General features: G+C 49.7%; 1 protein-coding gene across 8 annotated transcripts in view; it reads left to right on the forward strand.

Annotated features, from left to right (window-relative positions):
- LOC121587667 (potassium voltage-gated channel protein Shaker) overlaps nt 1-24,091 on the forward strand; it is a 114,649-nt gene that overhangs the window by 65,917 nt on the left and 24,641 nt on the right. The window contains exon 1 of one of the 8 annotated variants that reach the window (XM_041904703.1): nt 21,535-21,772. The exons of the other annotated variants lie outside the window; for them this stretch is intronic. Within the exon in view, the coding sequence (XP_041760637.1) occupies nt 21,723-21,772 (50 nt within the window). The 5' untranslated portion in view covers nt 21,535-21,722. Of the gene's footprint in view, nt 1-21,534; nt 21,773-24,091 lie in introns of those variants that run through there. 8 annotated transcript variants of the gene reach the window in all.

The raw sequence follows: 24,091 nt of genomic DNA on the forward strand, positions 1-24,091 counted from the left end.
TTTCGTGCGACTGATGTAGCCGCATATCCGCACACCCACCCACTCACGCTGACCGTTACCCCTCCCTCCTTTTACTTGCTTTGGTTTTATGTGTGTGTGTGTGTGTGTGTTCATCTCAACATAATTTTAAGCAAAGCCAGCTCTACTAGCAATCTGTGCGTCTGGAAGGTCAAGTTTTGGTCCTTCGAGCCGGATCGAGGTGGTAAGCGGCAAACCTCATCTTTTGCCTTCCCCTGGCTTTCAACGGCCGTTTTCGACATGAAAAATGCATTCCTCACTCTGCCCGCTGTAGCTGCATCTGCAACACGTTACCCACTCACCATCCCGCCCTCTCCTCCACCACGCGTACTTCATACTACAAACCAAACAAATAAAGAATAAAAATGATGCATGCCGGACAGAGCGTTTACTTATGCATGGCGGTATGTTCAATGCAACTGAAGCCGTCGAACTGTTCAAACAAACAAAATGAGACATACTAAAGCACACATACACATACACATACACGTTGAGGCGGTGTTTGTTAGCTGCGGTTCGCCACGCTGCATCGGTTGCTTTGTTTCCTGGTGGTGTTTTCAAAGTGCTGCCCTGCTAAGAATATTGATTTTAAGCTTTTACAATTGTAGTTGGGAAGAGAACCATCAAGTGGAGCGTAACGTTGATAGCATTTAAAATATATCTTCATTTTCTTCTTTTGTTTCACAGCAATGGTAAGGGGAAAACCCCATGAAATGTTAGCTTGAGCTGCGTTTCCTTCACCTGCTGCATTTCAGTGAATACAATTGCACAATTCAATTCCGATTCCAACTTGTTTCGATGTATGCCTAGGGTAATCTAAAAAAAGACAACAAAGAACTTTAAACTGCCACACACCCTAGTACGGTTCGCTTTCCGGCAGAGTGCGCTTTTTAAATACCGCGGTGAGGTGGCGCCATCTGGCGCAAACAACTGGCAGAAGTTCGAGCAGTGGAAGCCATTCGAGCAGTAGCCGGGCATGAGTGAGAAAGCTTTCCTTTTTGTTCCTTCCTTTCTTTCACTCTCTCTCTCTCTCTCTCTCTCTCTCTCTCTCTCTCTCTCTCTCGCTCTTCCTGGTTTGCCTGCCTCTCGTCGTGCCCTTGTCGGAAGCTTTTGCGCTGTCCGCCTGTAAAGCCGAAGGTCCCGGTCGGAGCTTTTCTGGTTTCGGGTTTTCGGGGCAACATTTTCGGCAGCCGGTTGGTGCATTGCACCCATTTTACCGCGTGCGTCGGTGCGTCTTCGCACTCTGTCCCCTCCACTTCGTCTCCCCGCTCTTCACGCTTCTTCACTAGCGCTAGCCGTAATGGTCTCTCTGTTCCAGCACTGGTTGCGCTTGGGACTGCATGGGACCGGCAAAGAAACCAATTTGATTCCAGTTTTCCGCTAAATGGGGGAAGAAAACAAAAACCTTTGCGATAAAGATTTTTGTGTTTTAATGTACAAAAAGCAGCACAAGAAAGGAGAGAGGAATGGTTCAAATGAAACTAAATAATGGTCTTCTTGGGCCTCCCCTTTGCGCACAGTAGCGGGTTTCGTTGTTGGGCGAACATGATAATCTGCCGCAAAACAGACGATCGATGACCGAATCTGGCCTGTATATATGTGTGTTTACGTGTGTGTGTGTGTGCGCGCTATTATTAGTGCACCATAAGCGATACATAAATACATTGCCGCTGCTAAAAATAGACTCTCATCAGTGTTCCACCATGCCTTTCCCTGCCCATGCTCTCTGTGCATGCGTGCGTTCATGCTTACTGCATCCAGCCCTTCTCCACCACCTCTGCTGCCATCACAACGTGTCGATCTGTGTGTGCGTGTGTGTGTTTGATTTTTTAATAATCATTTATTGCACAGTCATCAGCTCTATTTGAGCTCTTTCGCTAAAATTTTGCGACTCTTTCTCTCTCTCTTATTCGCTTTTTTTTGCACTTCTTATTTAGAAAAAAAAATGACATGAAGGATGAATTGTTGTCATAACATACTTCTCTCACACACACACGCACAAACACACATACAACTCGTCATGCCCTTTTTTCCAGCTGACACGGTGACGTGTGTCCCGGCGTCGTCGTCGTCGTCGGTCGTGACACATCAACCCTCTACGCCACGCCACGCTTCCTTCTTCCACGATCATCGACCACCGTTCAAGGTTGCATGATCGTACAACTACCTCCACCCCCAACGGGGGAAAAGAAAAATCAAAACTCCCCGCAATGATCATTGGCAAGACACAAAACCCTCACCTAACCAATTAGGGGGAAACCTAGGCTACCTCGTGCGTCATACGGACGCAGCGCTGCCAGAGGGTGACATGTCGCGATGGGTCACTCAACGAGCCGAGGGATGAAAAGGGGGGCGGAGAGGAAGAGAGGAGAGGAACTTTAAAATACACAGCACCACCGTGAGGGCGGGCACGGTCGGAGCAGGGGATGCGGGACGGACCAATGCAGACCTTGAGTTTTCGGACTCGGTGCGGTTGTTGGGTCAGTTTTCAGCAATCACAACAGTTCGCTCTCGCGCGTGTCCCGCATTTCCCAGCACATGGGGAGAGCCAGTGCTCTAATTCTCTTTTTCTCCCTCTCTCTTTCTCTTTGGCTGACTCTCGCAATCTCTTCGTGTGCCGGGCAAAAGGGTGCACCTATCTCGCGCCGAGTAATTCGCTTGCGATGGCTCTCTACTCTGACCTCGCTCTTTATCGCTCCCACTCTCTCTTTCTTTCTTGATCGTTGAAATTATTTACAGCTCAATCAATTCGGCTTTGAGATTGCGATTCAGCATCACCGTTTGCTGCAGCATCCACGGTGTGTCGGTTGGCAAACGGTTCAGCGGAATCGATTCAATTACTTCCACACTACGCTCTTCACGTTCGCTCTCACGTTTGCTTGCTCAAGTTAAGAGAATTACCAAAAAAAAAAACAACAAAAAAAAACGGACACACATACAGTGACATATTTTCGAGCATAGTTTCTCTCGCTTTCTCTCTCACACACAAGCACACACACACTTGGACGGGTGACGGCGATGGTAGAGCCGAACGATACGCGGGAGAGCTGAGATGCTGTGATGAGGCTGCCAATTCGGCCAGCTGGCGATGGGTTGTTGGACTTTGCCGCATCGTACCATTCCGTGTACCGATACAAGCACACACACAAACACACATACACAGACAAAAACTGATAGAGTCAAACATTCGTACTTCTATCTCTGTCGAGGGCGGCTAGCAACGTTCCTGCTGCTGCTGCTGCTGTTGTGCTGTTTCACTCTCTCTTGTTTTTCTTTATTATTTTTGTTTCATTTCATCGGCTTCAGCGGGCAATTCAATTGCGACCGATTTGCGAGCAATTTTCCAAATGATTTCAAGTGCTGCTCGCATTAAATATACGCTGCCCCAATCATGGATCATTGGAAGCTAGGAGGATAGCCATCTACTGCCCAGCTAGCGGGTAGCATCTGCACATTATCTGGTGTTGGCAATTTCTAGTGCCAAATATGGTGAAAGAAAAACAAAACCAAAAAAATCAATGCTCTATTACTCAGGTGTGGTATTTGGCAGCATTGGGAAACCGATCCCGTGCAGAAGAACAGAAAATAGGAAGTGTCGAATATTTTACTGTATTTTGTAATTATGACCCATGGATGTCTCCGACTAATTGAAAGGAAGATTTTTCATTTTCTTGTTGTTTCCATCGATTTTGCCAACACGTTAAGTGCTTGTTGCCCGCTGACCAGTAGCTGGAGCATGTCCCGTTTGACAGAGACAGAGGGGAAAAGGAAGAAATCACATGGAGGCGCCCAGTAGCTGACAGCGTGCGAGCAAAAGCGCACCACCTGAAGGTGCTTTCCCACCAAAGCATCCACGTTGGATGCTTCCATTTGCAGTGGTTTAAATTTCAACCCTGCAAAACTAAACGTTCGAGCGCCTTAAAGCACTTTTGGGTAATTCAATTATGTCCCCATGCGCTCGGCCAGTGCCCAGCCTTCGTGGTGCGAAGGAGGCGCCTGGTGTTTGATTAATTAGACGCTAATTTTGTGCCCATCGCTTCGGATTTCGGCCGCGTGTCAGTTTCATTCCAGTGCCACCGCACCGTGCTTACAAGATCCCGTCCACCACCCTCGATTTGTATTGATTTTATCTCCATTACCCGCAAGCCCTTGCAGTTTGTAGGCCGGCGTTCGTGGGAATGAAAAGAGGAGGAACCAAAAGTTCGAAAAATAAAAATCCACTCGTACAAATTCCACCGAGCCGAGGGGAGGGACTAGGAAGAGGGTGAAAGCGCTCCCCTTCTCCCTTATCTCGATCCATCAAATCGGGTGAAAATCCCGGCATTATATTAATTAGTTCTAAAAATCCAGATATCGCCATAATCGCGCCCAGTCAATCTGCCGATCCAGACCGGACCGATGGTGCTGACGGTTTCGTTCCAATTATCTTTACCGATCCGAGCGAAGGCTCCAATGTAGCGCAATGAAAGGTGATGTGGCGCGTGGAGTGGCACGAGGAGCGAGAAGAGGAGTGCAAAACTCCCTCCCTCTCTCTCTCTCAGCGCGGTGACAGCGATAGCGCTCTGGCTTGACCCGGGCCGGTTTGGTTGGTTAATTCGCGCCGTGGAATGTGTTCGAATGCCGGAATAAGCAATGCTGCATTCCGATTGCTTTGCCGCCGAGTGCCGCACGGGCGCGTACACGCGTGCACGCTGGTTTTGTTATTGGGACGTGGGTTCATTCGCTTTCATCGCAGCGCTGGTTTACCGTTTTTCTGTTGCTGTGTGTGTGCGATTCTTCTTTAATTCGTATCACAGCAGCGAGACGGAGCATTCCGCAGCAAACAGAATGGGAAGCACACAAGCAAGGGTGGACGACGAAGGCGGGGTGGGGGGGGAGGGGGCAATCAACGGAAGGAGGAAGTTGGGGCAGTGAATGTGTTAAAAATAATTTAACCCAAGAAAGCTGCCAAAACAGGCGACCGACCTGATTTGCGCCAGCTCACCCCCCCCCCCCCACCCCCCAAATCCCGAAGCAAAAACTGAGTGAGAGAAGAAAAAAACCCACATGCACACACATAGAAACATCAGCTTAGCACTGTGTTGACCCCTGTGCTTGCGCAATGCTTGACTGAAGCTGGCCTGCAGCATCACGAGCGGTCGGTACACGACCGTTGGTGACCCTGATGAGTCTCGCTGGCGGCTACCGCTATTTGTATTATACGATTGCCGTGTGTGTGTGTGTATTGTTCGACACCCGTTTGCCGTCGTGTGTTGTCTTCCCGGGGTCACACCACTGCATAGGCGCCAGGATTGATCGACGGTATCGTTGGGGCGCAGAGCGTCTGCCTATCTTATATCTATCTATAACTATTTAACTGATGCTGATCGCCTACGAAGGACTAGAACTGAGCAACAACCAATCGCTAGTGCGAGAACCGTCATATCTAAAATTTAAATAAAGGAATTAAATTTTGTTTCAAACACATTCTTCCAACATTATTTTTGAACCATCACAATTATTAGACTAATCATTTTTATCCGTAAAATAAACAAAACTCGAACGCTCTACATGGAGGCGCCCGGTAGCTCACCTCCTTCCACAGGTGACATGCGGCACGGCCATCCCATACCGTCCTCCCCCCGTGGCAGGACTCATAATAATAAGCCTCATAATGAGGATCGAGCACGTTCCAAACACGATTCTGATTGATGGTCCCCTAACCACCTCCTGCCCTCCCGCACCGTTTCCGAGGCGCGTCCAAAGGATGCGTTATTTTTATCCGCATAGTGCCTCGCGACGCTCCGCGCCTGTGTTCTGCTGACGCACTCGAGGGAAAGGTAGGGACGGTGCGGGGAAACGTAGAAGAATAGGCGACGGCTCCATAATAGGCGGCGTGTTGCCATAGCAAAGCAGCAAAGCTTTGCGGGGCTTTGTTTGCGGAGTATTTGTTTCGGTGACGTGTGGTAAAAAAAGAAGAAAAAAAAGAAAAGAAAGCAAAACACCCGTTTGTTTGAATAGATTGAACATTCCTTTTCGGTGCTTCAGTGTAGCTTATGCATTTTAAACTAAAATAACCTTCCTGTCCATCTTTGTCTCGCATGCTCGTGGCACTGTTTCAGCCATTGCTTTCAAATTTGGTCCTTCGAGCCGGATTTGAAGCCGCTTCGAATGTTTCAAACCACCACGGCAAACTCTATAAATTAATGCCTCGTGGTGTTTGTGGCAGGCAGGCCTTTGAATGGTAAGCAGATAAACGCTGACGCTTTTGCTGCGGATTGTAGGGAGGAGGGGGGGGGAGGGATTTGGAGACCGGGAGGTAAGTCACGCTCCAGCAAAAAGATCACTTTAGATCCGTGCTACACGTGCTCAAACCATGCGTTTTCCGTCCCGGCTTTTAGAACCGCTCAAGAGCCGCACTCGATACGCATCCGTATACAGCTCTGCGTGCGTGCGTGTGTGTTTGTGTGTTTGTGTGTGTGTGTGTGTGTGTGTGTGTGTGTGTGTGTGTGAGTTTGTGTGCTTGCCTCATTATGGTACCTTAGGGCGCATCGATGTCGTCCTCGTCGTCCAAAAGAGGCTTTCATGCCGCTCTCCTAATCCTACCAAACCACCCTCTGTCCCGTATCCCATTCCCCTGTCCACACCCGTACAATGCGGATTTTTCTGTGCGGAGAAGCTTGCCTTTGCTCGAAGACGGCAGGAGCGGAAACGCGGTTGACACACCGAAGGACGGGTCGAAGCGTGGAAGATGCGGCTTCGAGTAAGAGGCTCATTATATGATCCTAAACAACCTTTGTGTGCAAGTGTGCGTATGTGCGTGTGTGTGTGTGTACCGGTGTGTGTGTAAGCGAGAAACAAGAAGACAAGAGCGTACATTGCAGCAATAGTTTTGAAGTGCGAAAACGACTTCCCTTTTCTCCAATGCTGACGTAAATCAGAAACGTGTCAGTGACTCGTCCTTCGAAAGTGCCGCTGTTGGGCTATCCACGTCTCTCTCTCTCTCTCTCTCTCTCTCTCTCTCTCTCTCTCTCTATCTCTTTTTCTCTCTGTGTCCGTCTCTCACAAACACACTTACAGACAGGTTTTGTGGCTCGGTTGCTCGGTGGGATTGTGCAAAAACTAATCAGCGAAGCCGCGCAAAGAGCCGCTCGACCGGGAGACACCGAAACCGTACGGCAAGGCGAACCGAAGGTCAGCGCTAGCAGCATGTAGTGAAACATTTCTCGCCCCTGCAAGCCCAAACCCGAACAGCAGCAGCAGTAGCGCCAGGGTTTGTCTTCCTTAGCTTTCCACAAAAGGGAAGCAAACGCGAGAAGCACGAGAACACACTTCGCGTGAGTGTGTGAGAGCTTACTTTTCAGCGGAGAAGAAAGATAGGATGAGAGAGAGAGAGAGTGCGCCCGATTTACGTTGATGGGTGTTTAGACAGCGAAGAAAAACATACAAAGTCCATAAAATTGGGTTGCTCTATCGATAGCGGTGTGTATTGGGGATAAAATGCAGTACACTTCAATACGCATTCCATGTACCTATGAAACGGCGGCTGTCATACAGTTTACATGCTGCAAGATTGTTCCTGCCGTGTGTACACTTTGGTGGCAGGTTTAAACAACCCATCTATTGGTTTGTTTGTTTGTATTTATCAACTCTTTGCAGGCGTATACTATTGAATAAAAACAACCGTTTTCAAATTAATTGCTGTAATTGTTACGTATTTGTCTTTTTCTCTTTGGTTGTTTTGTTATTTTTGTGTTTGATCGTATTTGCTCTATGTTATGTTTAATAAAATCATTTTCATAATTTTTTAAAAGTTTGTATCATATTTTGATTTATTTGATTTAATTTTAAATTTGATTTATTTTATTTTGTTTTGTTATGGTTCTATTTACGAATTTATTGCTTTTTACTGTATGGCTTTTTATTGATATATTGCTACTCCTTTGCATGCGTCTCCTTAAAAATGCTTATTCTGATACTTTTTTTTTAATTATTATTATAATTATTGTTATTTTATTATTATTATTTTTATTATTATTTTTTTTATATTATTATTATTATTATTATTATTATTATTATTATTATTATTATTATTATTATTATTATTATTATTATTATTATTATTATTATTATTATTGTTATTATTATTATTATTATTATTTCAAATTTTTATAATTATTATCATTATTTATTGTTTAATTTTCGACGGGCAGTATGGCCATACTAAGATAATTTCATAGTATTTTCCATTTTTGAGAATAAATAAACTATACTTTATGGTGGAAAAAAGAAAATGAAAATGAAAATTCTTCATAGATTTCCTTTAAAAAAGAAACAATCACATTAAACAATTCAAACTAATTATATGAGTAATGGTATTGACGCATGAATTAAGCCGTTGGCAGGCATTGAGTTCGTGACATGATTCAGGAAAGGGTTGCAAGAGAATGCGATGGGCAAAGGAAGCAACAAAAAGTGTCAGAAGGGAATGTTATTTGCCCATAATGTTTAACTTCTGCCAATTGCTCCCAAAAACAGCACTTTACACGTTTCTAGCGAAGATAAAGGCGCGTACCGACATAAAAACTTTTGTGTGCCAAACTTTGGCAAACCCACCTAGCAGCAGCCCGATCCGGCATTCCCGGTTTTGCAGTGCGTTTAATACCACGAATTGCACGGCATTATTTAACTCGGCATTATTGCCGAGTTCGGCTCACGTGGGTCCGCTAAAGCTGACAGAGCAGGGCAGGCGGAACAGACACGGCGGCCAGAAACGGGCAGCCACCGTCGCGCACACAGAGAGCGAGCTGAAGACAAAGAGCGCGAGCGTGTGCGATGGAGCGAGAAAGGGAACAATGCGCAGGGGGGGGCATAAGTTCTCGACGGGGAGAAGGAACACAACAAAAAAAAAGACAAACACTCGGGTGCCCCGGGAAGAAGGCCTCTTTCTGCCTGCTGCCACTACTGCATGTGCGGGGAGTGCGTGTCATGCGCATTTCGGCAATGTTTATACGAGCTGCTGCCGTCCGCAACGCCGCTCCCCCCTCTGCACCCTGTGCAAGCACGCACACGCATGCACACACACACAAACACACACACAGTGGGAAAGGCAGCGGTGCTTTGCGTCTGCACATTGTATCAGGGCCATGGTCACCACATACCACAAAACCAAGCAAGCGACGAACCGCGCTAAGGGCGGAAGAGGGTGCGCAAGGGGCACGTACAGCAAGACACACACACACACACATGCTGCTGGTGTGTATTGCTAATTCTTGCGTGCGTTGGTCGCACCGATGCGCGCCGTACCGCCGTGATGCGAGTCCGTGCGTGCGTGCGTGCGGGTTTAGAAACTTTGTTTCTACCCTTCTATTCCCGTGTGCCCTGTAGCTGGGGCGAAGGGGGAAGAATACGAAGGGGTTTTTGCCTCGCCAAAGTCAAGCGCTCGCGTAAAACAAACTTGCACCGCCCGTGCACGCTGCGTGCGAGTGCGTGGGTGCCGAAACGGAAAACGGAAAATGGAAAGAAATTTCAAGCCACCTTCCCCCCCCCCCCTCCTCCCTGTTTACCCCCGAGGCGATATGGAGCGGTTTCGAAGACACTGTACCCGGTCACAGCACGGGGTGTGCGCCCCAAAAGCTCCCCACCACCGGACTGGTTGGATTCAACAATTTGCCTTTACAGGCCCGACGCTCGACGGAGGGGATATAATTCGCGGCAGCGAGCGGCAAAACGCATTTTGGCGCATCGATTGGGCTGCCGATTGGGCTGCCACGGCACGTACCTGGGCGGGTGCTGCTCGCAGTAGGAGCGCTTTCTTCTGGCACGGTGGCGATGGAGACGCCTTGTCTTTCATGGTTTTGAGCGAAAAAAATGCGTTTCCTTTTTGTGACAATTTGTCGTTTGAGCATGCTGTTACTAAGGGAGGGTAGAGGAAAAAAATGGAATAGAACGTTTTTGGGGAAGAAAGCATTTGCTGAAGGAAAAATAAAGCGAATAAAAAGGGGTTGTGGTTACATTAATTTTAATTTCCCTTTAATTGCCCTTTATTCAATTCTTCATTAATATTTTTGTAAAGCAATATACACACACCAGTGTGGTTTGGCGATGAAGCAGTTACCAATGGTAGAACCGTTGTTAATTTTCTGAGGAACACGGGGGGGGGGGGAGCAAGAAGAAGAAAAAGCGAACGAAAAACAACATTCAGCAGCAGCAGCAGCAGCACACTAAACAACGGCATCAATAACGATAAACAAAGTAACGCATGCGCGCCACGGCTTGGGAGTATTTTTTCTGCGCTCGGTGTAAGAGAGGGTTGCCTTCTTCGCGCCCGCCTTCCCTGCCCAACCGCTACCGCCACTGCTGTTGCCCTTCAAACAGACCCACCCACCCTTCCCTGTTGGACCACACCCTCCGGTTTCGGTACGCCTCGCTCTCGCGCGTTTGCCCGCGCGCGCAATGCGATGCTCATCTCGCAGCGTAGCGCTCTCGCGGATGCAGATGCTCGCGCGCTCCGGCCGCTCCGGCCGTGCTGCAATTTGCGTGCTGCCGTCGCGGGTGATATCTGTCGCTGTGCGTGCGGATCTTTTTTCTTGAAGAAATGGGTTTGCGTTGGGCGGTGCAAAACTAAAGAATTGCCTTGCACAATTGCGGCGATTGCTTTTCTGTTTTATTTTGTATCTATTTTTTTTTTTTAATTTAATTCGCAATAACTCAAGATCCTTCTGAGGAGAGTAAATTTCGTAGCCATCTGTGGGACAACCCGGGGAAACTACGAACCCTCTCCTCAATCCCTGTCTCAAGCGTTCACGGTGCTTACGGCGCTTGCAGAGAGAGAGAAAGAGAGAGAGGGGTTAAACTCGTGAGCCGTATTTGTTGCACACCGAACTTCGCTCGCTGCGAGATATAATTTTCCATTTTCCCCACCAACATCGGTCGCCTTCTTGCGCTGTGTTACGGTCTCTCTATTGCTCGCTGCCTCTCGCTCGCTCGCTGTACCGTTTCGGGTACCGATCGGGTACCGTTCCGAGGAAGGCGAAAAAGCGAAAGCAGCAACACACACACACACACACTACAAGAGAAGAGAGCAAAAAAACAAACGAAAACCCGAAACGAAACAGACACAACACACACCAGTAGCGAGCAGCAGCAGCGGTGGCATGCCACAGGGCGCCAAGCCGTCAGGAAAAACTCCGACCGACACTGTGCAAGACGACGGCAGAACGACCATCAGCAGCAGCAGCAGCAGTAGGCAACACTGGCAGCGGTTTTGTCGCGTTGTCTTTCTGTGTTTTTTTTGCCACTTTCTTGTGTGTGTGCTCGTTCCACCCACGTACGCACGGCCTGTCTCTGTGCCACTCGTTCGTCGCGCGTCGCCGTGTGTGTCTGTTGCTGATCGCCAACCTTCCCTCACCTTCCCCTTCCGGAGGGAGAAAGGAAGCGGGGGACGCGGGTGAGGGGGTGCAAACACAGCAGCACGAACAGTACATCCGGCGTGAAAGGGCTCCGGCAAAAAGGGAGCCGAACCATCCAAAGCGTCCCAGTGATGATCCAGTCCCGCAGCCCACAGTGTGTAACCCCACGGCAGTTGTGTATGTGTTGTCGCTGCACTGAGGTGATGCTCTTGCGACCGTGCCATACACACACACACACACACAGAGACACACGAACGCACACCTTCTACTTTTTGTTGTTGTGTTTGCGCTCCGTCCTGATCGAAGAAGAAAAACGCAAACTTCACCGTACCGGACTGCCTTTCCGCGAGTGTTGCTGTACGTGCGCGAGTGAAGTTTCTGTGCATGCTCCTGTGTGCGTGTGTGTGTGGTGAGGGAAGATTTTTAAAACTGACCCTCGGGCTCGGGTGGCAAGCGCTGGCAGGCAAAACATTGGGTGAATATTTAAAGTGCACGCAGCCTCATCCGTCACTCAAAACTAATTCGCCATCAAAGTACGAAGGAGAAAGAGAGCGCAAAACCACTGTGTGTGTGAGAGAGAGAGAGAGGGAGCGAGCGAGCTATCTGGAGGGTGGTGTGTGGAATGCAGGAACAAGTTCCTTCCGTCCAGCAGCTGCCCCGCACTGTCCTGGCGCAACGAATTGGTTTTGTGTTGGCTGTCGCGGGAAAATTGTGTAATTTCAGTGTTGCGAATGGAAAACGGACGCCCAAACTTAACATCCTTTATTTTCGCTAAAAGAAACAGAGAGAGAGAGTGATACAGGGAGAGCAACAATGAGAAAGAGAGAGAGAGAGAGAGAAAACGCACATAAAAACCCTTCCATCTATTACCTAAGGGATTCGCCTTTTTTTCAACGCTGCAAAGCATTTTTTAGTATTATGGCGTTTGAATTAAAATCTGGTTGCACCGCTGCCTCCTTCCCTGAGCTCGCGAATCAAACTGTGATCTGTGATTACGCTTGTGATTTGGGTTTCAGTTTTCGCCCTCCCCCAAACGTTCGTTGCCTGCCCCGGCCAGTAGCCAACCAGGTCACCAGCGTTTGCGTTTTAAAGCAGCAGCGCTGCGGTGGCTAAGAACAATGGGGACCACAGTTGAGTTTTCCTCTTCTTTTCGTTCTTTTTTTGTTTTTCTTTGCTATCACTTTCATTTTCCGGCAAAACGTTGCAATCCTCCATCTTTAGGGGCCGGTTGGTAACGATTTTGCTTCTTGCTTCTTGCGCGGTTTACCACCATGCTTGCATGTACGTGCGCCCGTATGGAGTGCGCGCGCCTGCCCACGTAACTATCTCTTTTCATGTGTGTGTGTGTGTGTGTATGTGTCGAAGCATTTGGGCAAAGTTGTACTCGTTGTATGGCGTTTTTTGCCATTCTAAAGTTTCTTCACTTTTCAAAATATTTTAAACACTGCGTTTCGTGTGAGATTTTTGCTTGCAAATTGCACACCTTCCCTTACCAGTCTCTCTCTCTCCCTCTCCTTCCATATCTCTCTCTCTCTCTCTTGCTTGCGTTACATTAGCTAAGTAAATGCCATAAGACTCAGAGTAAGACGTGCACCAGAAGGGTCCTGTTTTTTTTCGGTTTGCCCCCAGCCACTCCACCTTCTCCGTTCGTCCGTTTTGACAAAAACTCCGCGTCCGTGTGCGCAAAGGTGTGCGTGCGTGTGCATGTGTATGTGTGTGCGCCCAGCTTACATACATTCAACAATCAACCTTCGCCGTGTGGAACTGCTCCTCGGGTTGGCATCCGGTGGCTCCATCGGCCTTCCCCGCAACGATAGGTTAATGTGAGCGTTTGTGTGTATGTGTGTGTGTGTGTGTGTGTGTGTGTGTGTGTGCCTTGCGTGCAAAGGCTGTGTCCGCTCTGTGCGCTGTGCTGTTGCAAAACTGTTGCCGTAAGTGTGCGTGCGTCCGACGGAAAAGCGCCACCCGTGCAGCACAATTTTCCGCAGCACTCCGGGTTGGCTAGTGTCGGTGAAGATTGGTGAAAAATCAAACCGGAAGCGTGTGTAGATAGCCATCGAGCGATACAACAGCAAAAAAAACAACAACAAATCCCCATTTTTGCAAACAGCAGTGAAAGACAAAGTGCATATCGTAATGGAGCGCGCGCGCGCGGGCGCAAGTGTGTGCGTGTGTGTCTGTGACGTGCGTGTTTCCATCAACATGTGTGTGTGTGTGTGTGCGCTGTACGTGTGAATTTGCAATGTGTATGTGCGAGTGTGCAAAGAATGAAATCAGATCAGAAAGTGACAGAAGAAGAAGAAGCATAAAATGAACATACACACCCACACACACACACACGCATACAAACACGTGCGCCAAACGTCAAACCAGCCAGCCTCAACAATCAAAAGAACACCCCTCCCCCTCCCCCCCCTCTCCACCCGTTACACCACGATAAGAAGTGGAAGAAAAAAAATCGGTGCTGGCAGGATGATACGGGTCCCGGCGCCATCTTTGCTTTGGCTGCGGCGAAAGCAACACAACAACAACAACAACAAAAAAGACCCAATCTCCTCCTCCCGACCACTCCCGTGCGAGCGTGCGTGCGTGTGCTCGGGTCAAGAAGGAGAGGGGGGGGCGGGCGGTGCGACGGGCTGATGCGAGATGAACTGCAATCAAACTGATTACGCGGCCGTCGCTTGTGGGGCGCACCGTGGCGCATTGCTCCACGAGGCACCAGGCGCCTCCATCGCGCTGCTGGATGGCTTTGCTGCAAACGGGAGCGAGAGCGCGGCGGGCGTGCCGTCGGGGCTGATCGATCGTTGGCGGTGGTGTGTCGGTTGTCGGTTCTGTAGCACGATCTGCGAGCGAGTCGGATTCTAGTGATTGTTGCGCCTGTGACGGGCTACAAAAGACCAGGCGCATCCATGTGGCTCTTCCCTCCATCGATCAGCGAAAACAAGCAAAGCGGCAGGACATAGCACATTTCCCAACAACAGCCAAATCCCATCACACCGCTGCACACGTGGCCCGCTTAATATGATAGAAAATGCTTCTTTTTTTTGGGGGGAGGGGAAGTTTGAAATGAAAACGCTACGGTTTAATTTTCTAGCTGCCCGCAAAGGTTTGCAAGCAGCCAGCAAAACCAGATGGTGCGCTGGTGTGCGCTGGCAAAATACCGTTGCCGTGAAAATAACCCGTGCACACCTTACCACGGTCGCACGCATCGCAAGACAGCTCTCTCTCTCTCTCTCTCTCTCTCTCTCTCTCTCTCTCTTTTTCATCACTCAGTTGCTTCAGTGCCGTGTGCGGCTGTCCCTTTTCCCTTGTAACGGGTAGCGGCTGGTCAGCGGGCGGCCCTGCAGCATCCGTGCGCTGCGCGCTGCTGCAGGGAAACATTTTCCACGACCTCCAACCACCTCCAGCGCCGCACGGCAGGTGCAGCAGCACCACCACCACAATCTCGCGTTCAAGAGAACACTATCTCTGTGTTTGTGTGTGTGTGCATTCAACTTGTATCGACAAAAAGAGAGGCCGCGAGGAAACAAGCGGAAAAGCTGCCTGAAAAGAGCGCGAGAGTGCACGAGGTGGTGTTGTTTTTTTTTGCTTTCTTCTCTTCTGCGCTCTTTTGTACCGCAATGAGAAAGAGAAGATCGATATTATTATGGACACTCATACAGGGATGCGCACGGACGCACGCCCACACACACACACACACACACAAAGACAGAGAAGAAACACTTTTTCACACGATCAATGGATGGGCATCCACTTTGGCACATGTGTTGTGTGTGTTTGACTGTGTGCTTGCATGTATGTATGTATGTATGGTGAAAGAAGAGTCAGATATATAGAGAGAGAGCAAATATTCCCTCAAACACGCTTTCGATGTTTCAAATTTGCTAGGAGAGTTTTTCTTTATGTTTTTTTTTTCATAATTTCGCTATGAATTTTCACTCACCAAATTACGCCTGTGCCTGCGCTACCCCTTGTTGTCGCAAGGGATGAGCTGCAGCGTTGTGAAGTTATTTGTATGTGTTTGTGTGTGTGTCTGTATGTGTGTGTATGTGTGAGAGGAAGACATTTTAACCTTCCCAGCGTCTCGCACATAGCGATCCGGAATCAAAAGTTACTCGACTTTACACATTCTTGATTTGCCATCAGAAAAAAAAAATTGATCGCCAAAGAGACAGCGAGCAATCATTCTAACGCTGTATGGTAATGAGAGCAACCAAGAGAGAGAGAGAGAAAAAGAGAGAAAGAGATACACACACACATACACTACAAAGCTAAAAAGGGAGTAAGATACGAAGAGCCCCGAGAGCAAGCTTGCCGATAAGAAGGAGAGTGACTCGAAGATTGTTTTTTTTTTGTTTAATTTTGCCATGAAAGCGCCACCAATTTCTTTGCCACTCTCCCCCTTTGCTGCTTTTCATTTTCCACCACTATCTGTATCTCTCACACGCGCACGAACAGACACACATACAGGCACGCACCCAGCAGTATCATCCACACTCCTGCACTGCGTCACTATTTGCTCACCAGCTCGGGGTTTTGGCTTGGCTTTATCTCGCTCCCTGCTCTCCCCGCTCTGTACCATTTCCCCCCACTGTACCCCCATCTCCACTCTTCTCCCGGTTTCGTTCCAATTTTCGCAGCCTTCCGCCTGGCGGTGGTGCTGCTGGCGGTGGAAGTCCATTTTAATCCTAGACGCAGTATTATGCGATTTCTGCTGCTGTTGATGTGTTCGTTGTTGTTGTTGTTTTTTTTTCAAAAAAAAAATGTAAAAAACCTTCCCAGAAATAAATGCAAATTGAGGGGAGGAGGGGGGGATGAAGACTTATACAGGGTAGATATTCAACTAGTAACTCCAGAGGTCTCCAGAGGTCGGTTTCGCGCAACGAAGCAACGACATGAGAAGGACAAGTGAAAACCCCAAGCAAAATAACAAACTCTGTCTCACATACACACACACACATACAGCCATACTGGCTGGTTTCCAATGGGTTCGATTAGTGTCCGTGCTTACCCCAGTCCGGACCGTGAGAGGGAGGTGGGGAAAACCCCGGACAGCGCTCCGAGGCGCACTTGAGTGTACGAGGCTTGACGAGGTTTCCGCTTACCTTTGCGATTTTTTTTTTACTTTCGAGTGCTCGTTATATTTGCTGGCAGAAATTCCACCACACAAATGGAATGGCGAACAGCGATGCGTGAGCGTGTGTGTGTGTGTGTGAGAAGGAGAGAAAGAGCAGGCAGGCATGGTACAGTTCAAGTGCACAAAATGGTGCCTCATTGTCCGTGCCCTAAAAGCTACCGCGATTACGTGCACGTTGCTTCTTGAGGGTTGCCGCTTCCTTTCCTTAGTTTCCTGCTCGCACCCTCGCCTTGCCGGATCAGCTTCTTTATCTTTTTTTGGAATTAATTATTCACTTGCTTGCCTGCACGATCACCAACGATGGTGGTGGTGCTGTTCGCCCACCCGAAAAAAAGTTCCGAGACCGCGACAAACACGCTGCTGCGGGCTGGCCCAGAACGCGCTCCATTCTACCGCTGCTCGGCTAATGTTATTTACGTGTCGTTTAATGGTTACGGTATTTGTGCTTTTTTTTTACTGAACTGTGCTTCTTAAGCTGGCTTGTTATTTTGGTTTCGTTTTTGCTTAAGAAGCCTTGTCCTTGATGGTTTCCGTTGCACATACAGTCACAGTGTGGCACTGTGTTTCTGGTGCAAAATTGTGCAGCTGACATTTCCAAATGTCATCTTTTTAAGGAATCCCAAGATTTTAAGGGAATAGAGATAACATGTATGAAGCAATTAATTTCTCTCTCTCTCTTTCTCTCTCTTTCTCTCTCTCTCAATGTTCAATATTAATTTAAACGTATCAAACATTTGGTAAAGTTTTGTTTAAATACAAAGAAGAATCTATCCACAGGCACGCATCTTCCCAAAACGGTAGAAAGGGTTGTTTCGCCTCGACGTAGAGCGGTCTTTTCGCTTTTGACAATCATGCACACACTCTACAATTCACGCCCACAAACACACACACACAAACGCAGCTTGGTTACTAGCCATGTATTTTCCGCTTTTAACAGTAGGCTTTTATGCCCACCAGCAACTATCAGCTAGTCAGACAAAGAAGAACAAAATTGGAAAGAATATAAAATCCGGGATATCCTATCGCTTTCCCTTTGTCCTATGCGCGTGCGACTCCGCTTGATCAATCAAACGGGACGGGTTAAGGAGGGGTATGGCGTATGTATGGTCTCGGTAGCCACTAACAACACGATTTAGGTTGTGGGTTAGGGTTTACTATTCCCGCTCGTGTTGCGTTCGCTGCTAGCGCGTGATTCTTGGCCCGCACGAAACCGGGGCTGGGAGAAAAAAATGGTGCGCTAGCGGGTGGTGCAGGTGGTACCGACCGCCGAACCAGGTCCGGGGCAGAGCTGTACAAACAGACGCACTATTTCTGGCCTGGGTTCGTTGCTTCCTGTCCCGCGCTATTTCTACCATTCGATCCAATGGCTGGCAGGCTACAGCACTTTCTTGTGAGGTTTCCGGGCGGAAACCCTCAGGACCATATTGACCTTTAACGGTGAAACAGGCGAGTCACCAAACCTGTCTATTTGCACAACACTAATAGGAAGGCTTGACTTTGCTGCTGACTCAGCTTCTTTGCCCGCTCTACCGGGGTTCCTTTTTTCGCCCCTCCGTTACAACCCAAAACCCTGTAAGACGAAGCGCAGTAGTGTGAGCACACATTAATCAATACTTATTAGTATAGATTTTCACACACAAACACACACATAGACAGACAAACCCGCGGATCCCTTTCTTGCTCTCTTGGATTGCTTCAAAACACACACACACACGCGCGCACACTTACGTGTTGGCGAGAGCACGGCGTTTGTCTGCCCCCCCCCCCCCCCCCCGGAGAACGTTGGTGCGGATGACGACTCAAGGCTCCGGGTATCTTGTCGCTGTATGCGTCGCGATTGGCTATTAAAACAAAACAAAAATTCAGCACGGTGGAGGGTGCCCAATGGCGCATTCCACTGCGGCCCGCAGCTAATGGGGCGAAAGCCCCGGAGCCAATAAATGCTGGCAATGGCCGCAACCCGCTGCGCGCAACCGAACCCCGTTCCGGCGCGATGCAATGCTGAAATGGCTGCCATTTTGCAGACAATATGTCTACGGCTTCCGCGTTTTGGCGAGTGCCGTTCTGGCCTGCTGCTACCGCATTTGCGATTTCTAGCAACGCTTCATCGGAAGCTCTTGCATTGTACTGGGTGTCTACTCATTACGCTAAGGAAGTGTGCCCAGTCTCCACTGTGAAAGGGGGAGGGGGGGGCGAGTACTTCAGAGAGTAATCACAGACAGGGCACACACACATACACACACACGCGCGCACAAAGACAGCGCTGCAAGCAAACTCGTTCAGCTCAAGAGCAAACTTGAGCTGGCGCCGAAAGTCATTTGCACTTCTCGCTGCGAAGATGGCAAAAGTTTTCTGCCAGCCCCGTACAGCAAGAAATGAAAGACGAAAAAGAAAAATACGAAGACATGCTAGGACCAGTAAACAATCGCTTTATTTCAGTTGTGGCACTACAGAACGATCTGTTCCTGTTTTTTTGTGAGCGTATCACAACGATTAACCGATGCTGGTATTCCATTTGTCCCTTTGCTGTCCTTGCTTCCTGGCCGTGGGATATGATACCCCTTTAAGGAAGCCGCTGTGCCGTGTGAAGTGTCACTAGGCAGTCGGGCGTCAAAGTCATCTTTTCCTACTTCCAAGAACGCTGCTGCCGCAAGCAAGGAAAGCAGCTTCCAGCATGTCGGCGTAGGTCCGCACTGGCTGAAGCACCGCTCTTAGGGGGTCTTCATCTAATCAGCCGGTTTTGCCTCCCCTCCTCCAGGGGGCGAGAGGGGCGATGCATGTGTCGCATGTGTTTTTTTCCGCCCCCTCGATACCTCCGTTTACGTTGCTGCAATCATTTTTCTGCTACATGATGTGGGAAGGGAATGGCAGTGCAGCAGTCCAGCAGATGTCAGCAGCTGGGTGGACACAAATCTGCGTGTCGAGGAAAGGAAGTGTGGCAAAGCACACACACACACACACACGCAGCTCGCGCAAAGTGAAAGGAACGAAAACGGCTGCTGCAGAGAGTAGCTCTCGGGAGCGGATCGCACCATGTAAACAACACGCATAGTGATGAAGAGAAACAGATAGATAGAATGAGAGAGAGAAAGACACCGCGAGAGGCAGAGAACCTGTACGTGCGCTCTTGCTGTGCAGGTGTGCTGTGCGCTCTACAGGGCACCTACATTGGACATTGGCAAGCACATGTTTAGTAGCTCTGCTCGCACACGCCATAATTATGGCACTGCAGCGGTCGGTTTCGCTGTTGTTCGAACAGTGATTTGCATCCACAGTCAGATCAGAGCAAATGTTTAGTGCCTGCTTTATGGTGATGCTGCCAGCTTTGATGATAGCGGGCATAAAGATACACACACACACACACACACATGCACAATATTGGCATGCCCGAAACCTTGTACGAATGAGGGCAGTATGCATGCTGTTTTCGGTAAAGAAAATCCTCTCTCTGTTTCTCACTGTTTGCTACAAGAGAAAATGCTCAAGTGAGAGAGAGGGAGTGCGGGCTTTGGCTCGCCAGCAGCTCTGGAAGCTGCAGAAGTTGACTCTTTACCGTACATCTTCGTGTCGAGCGTGAGCGTGTAGTGATAGCGGCTCGCGCTAACCGACTCGCAGCACCCAACAGCAACAACAACAGAGCAGTACCACAGGCAATAGGCAGCAGCGCAGGCAGCAAACACTACCAGCAACAACAGCCAGCGACTGCGGCCTTCGGATATTTCGGCACTCTGCTGCAGCAGGAGCGGTAGCAGCACCAGAGCAGCCTTTCGGCTTCGGCTCTGCTGTGTTTCGGTCGGCATCCGCACTCGCTGTCACCATCGGTTCGGTGTAACGTCGCGCTGCTGCTCTGCTCTGCATGTGTACGTGCACGTGCGCGCGCGCGTGTGTGTGTGTGTGAGTGTGTGTTTAACTGTGTGCTGTATTCCTGCTTCGGTGCGTTGTTCCGTAGGCGTTCCGATGTCGCGCGGCGAGCCGAGCGATGGCTAGTGTGATTGCCCGTGCCAGCCTGCCCTAGCATTTGTTGACATTGACCGCTTCCATCCATCAAAAGAAAGGGAGAAAACACGCACAAAAAAACCCCACCAGCATCAAACAGCATCTGCTTCAATCGAACCGCCGGGGATCCATCTGTCGAACGTCCGTGGTGTGTAAGCGACGAAACCGTGCGACATAAGCTGCAGGAACTGAACGCAAGCTTTGTCGCGTGTTTGTGTGTGCGCGCGTGTGTATGTGTTGGGCATAAACTGATGCAGAAAGACGAACCTTTTTTCCCTGCGATCGCATCCTTACGTTCCATCTCTTACGATATCATTTTAGCAGGCGCTTAGCAGCCCTCCCGAGCCAGGAGTAATGTTGCCCGCAGTTGTACACTGCAAACGTTTTCCTTTTCTTTTCATGCGGACGCACACACACACACACTCTGGGAGGTTGTGTGAGGCTGTGGTGCTCTCTTTCTCACGCTCCTCTCTCTCTCTCTCTCACTTTGAAAGCGCAAAACGTGCACACATTAAAAACATCCGTACGCGGCTCTCTGACCTTTTCCCCCCGATGCTGTTGGCATGGCCCTGTACGCGCGCTCATGATCCGCAAGGATATGGCGGCTGCTGTGTGCGAATACCATTTAGTTTTTTTTGTCTTTTCGGCTACAAATCTTGCTTCGGTGTGATTCATTTTCCGCTTTTTCCGCTCTCGATTCTCGCTGAACGTCACGTCCGGCCGTTTGCCTGAGATAGTTCTCAGATGGGAGGCGAGGGGAGGAGATGGAGGGGGGGGGTCTGGATGTGTGCCACTGAATGAGGAAGCGAGTGCGTTCGCACAACCAGCAAAAAAAAGATACAAGTGCAGCCCGTTAAGTGAAGGACATTCCGAGCAAACTACCCTTACCAGTATACCAAGCGGATACTCGCGCTCACACACATACACATTCACAGCCAGTGTATGTGCGCGTGTGTGTGTATGTGCATGTCGGAAACGGGCCAGACAGTTGGACGCTTCTGCTGCTGCTGCCATTTTTTGCTTCTTCATTCTCCTCCTCTTCTTCTTCTTATTATTCCCTCCTAACACTAACCACTCTCAGCGGTGGGTCGCCTCAGTAGTACAGCCACTACACGTCCGGCACAGTCTCGGGCCAGAGGTCGGACACACAGTAGTGCGCGCAGTGCCTCCCGTTCGGCTGGATGTGTATGTGCACGCGTATCGTGTCCGTGTGCGTAGAGTCCATCCTAGAGTGAGTTTCTTTTCTGCTGTGGTAGTTGTTGTTTGTTTGTTTGTTCTTTGCCGTTAGTCGCAGCGCAGTGTAACCTCCCGTGTAATCTCTTGCCGCTGGGCAATGGGAACGGCTGCTGTGCATTTGTTCTTTGGCACACCATTATTGGAAGTTTTTTTTGTTATTTGTGTGTGCTTTTACGGCAATTCCATTACTATACTATGGCCTTTGTGGGGTGTGACGATCTGCATTCAAATAATCTGCATGTGGTTCTGCAGCACCCGCAATGGCGACGGCGAGGCTCTTTCAGCTAGGCCGGATTCGCGATTCGCTGCACCATTTTGCTTCGCCGTTGTGGACGGCTTTTCTCCGTCACGGTACGACCACGATTCGCCTTTGTTGGAAGCCAGGCAGAGCCCTTCCGGTGCATGCGGTATCGCGGTAAAAGCACTGCGATTGGGACGGTGCCCATTTTCATCTCGCGCGCACACCGTACAGCCTCCGGTTGGTCCGACGGCATTTTTCGCAGACTCGCTGGAGCCTCCAGCAGCAGCAGCAGCAGCAGCCGTTCATGGCTGTCAGTACGTGTTTCTGTGTTTGTGTGAACGTGCTGTATGGTGGAAGTACGTGAAGAGCCAGTGCGAGCGCCCTTCGAGTTTTTGGCGAGAGCGCGCGCGCTTGTGTTTGTGTGCGTGCGATAGCTCTCCCGATTGAGAGCCTTTTGGTCCCGCTCTCAGCAACCGTCAACCAGCTCAACCACAGCTCTGCAACCTCCAGCTCGATGGTGCGACGGCGATAAAGCGGGGCTTTTTTTTTCCCTGCCCCGGCCCAATCAGCCTCCCCGTCGTTGATCGGTCGATCGCAAATGCGGATTCTGTGCCGCCTCTATGTGTGTGTGTGTGTTTGGTGACCCTAGACTCGCTCCAGTGTCCAGGTGCGAGATCGCATTTTAAAGCACACACACTCACACACAGACGCGCGTAGAGGCAGGCGCGCGAGCAAATTTGCTTCCTAGCTGTTCGAACGGCAAACGTCAGCGAGAGCGAGAGAGAGAGAGAGAGCGAAGTAGTTTGCTCGCACAGCGAGAGTGCTTTTTGGCAATGCGCTTTGTGCTCGCGCGAGCGGTCCTGCTTTTACGGGGCAGGCAGAGTTGAAGCTTGCAAGCGCACACGCTGACACGTCAGTAGGGTACTGGATACACTCACATAAAAACACAAACACAGAGACACACAAACACAATAGTTCGTGCGCGCGTGCTGGGAGGTGTGTGTTGTTTTATCGTTCGTGGAGTCCTGCTTTCTCCTCCTGCACGGCCACGGGTTGTTCTGTCCTTTTCTTCTTCTATCGTGCGACAAAGAGAGCGAGAGAAACAGAGAGAGAGAGTGAGAAAGCGAGGCAATAACGCTCTAGTAGCCCCATTCTCCACTCTCCCGGAAGAGCTGTGCGCGACGGTTTTTGGCACACTATCCGCACGTGAACTGCCGGGTTTCGCACAACCGCTCCACTTTCGCATTCGAGCGTTCGGTCCAGCGTCCAGCGAAAGGATACTTTGCACCGTGCACTGTGAGTGTTCCACCAGCTTCCAGCAGCGTCCGCCCGTCCGGCTTGCTTTGGTTCGCCCTAGTCCGTCCGGCAACCAACGCACCGCAACGCAACTGATCGACCGAACGGGCTTCGTTTTGTACAGCGCGGCAGAAAGCCGTCCCGCTCGCTCGTTCGCTCTCCATCCCTTTCACGCCAAGTGCACGTCCGAAAACGAAACTGAACACGGTCGGCACTCGCCGTACGATAGCGACGATAAGCGCGACACGGTTGCGATCCGCACACACGGCTACAAAGCACAGTGAAGTGATTGAACTCGGAGCAGCAGCAGCAGCAGCGCCAGTGGAACAAGCAGTGGCATACGTGTGTGCGTGTGCGTATGTGTATTGTGCTAGCGAGCGAGCGCTTCGACAAAGCAAACACACACGCACGGAGAGACATTCTGTTCCTATCTTCACCTACCTGCATCCACTTATTTCTCTCCTCTGCTGTTTTTTCCCCCTGCCCCCGTCTTCCCACAATTTTACAGGACGCACTTTACTACACAAACGCACACACGCACCTGAATGCGTGCCAATGGTTCGGAATGTGCAGTGGCTGAGTGTTGAGTGGCTGTGCGTGTACCGAATGTGTTACGAAAGTGAATAGAAAAGGCAACAGCAGGCGAAAAGGAAAGAGAAAAGTCCCCTTCGACGACGACGCAGCGCGCTACGTCCACGCTTGCTCCCAAAGTCCTACAGTGCTGTGTTGTTCTCTGCGTCTGTGCGTGGTTTTTTGTTTCGTGAATGTCTGTAGTGC

The sequence above is a fragment of the Anopheles merus genome, chromosome X (assembly GCF_017562075.2).
Source record: "Anopheles merus strain MAF chromosome X, AmerM5.1, whole genome shotgun sequence".
Taxonomy (NCBI): Eukaryota; Metazoa; Arthropoda; class Insecta; order Diptera; family Culicidae; genus Anopheles; species Anopheles merus.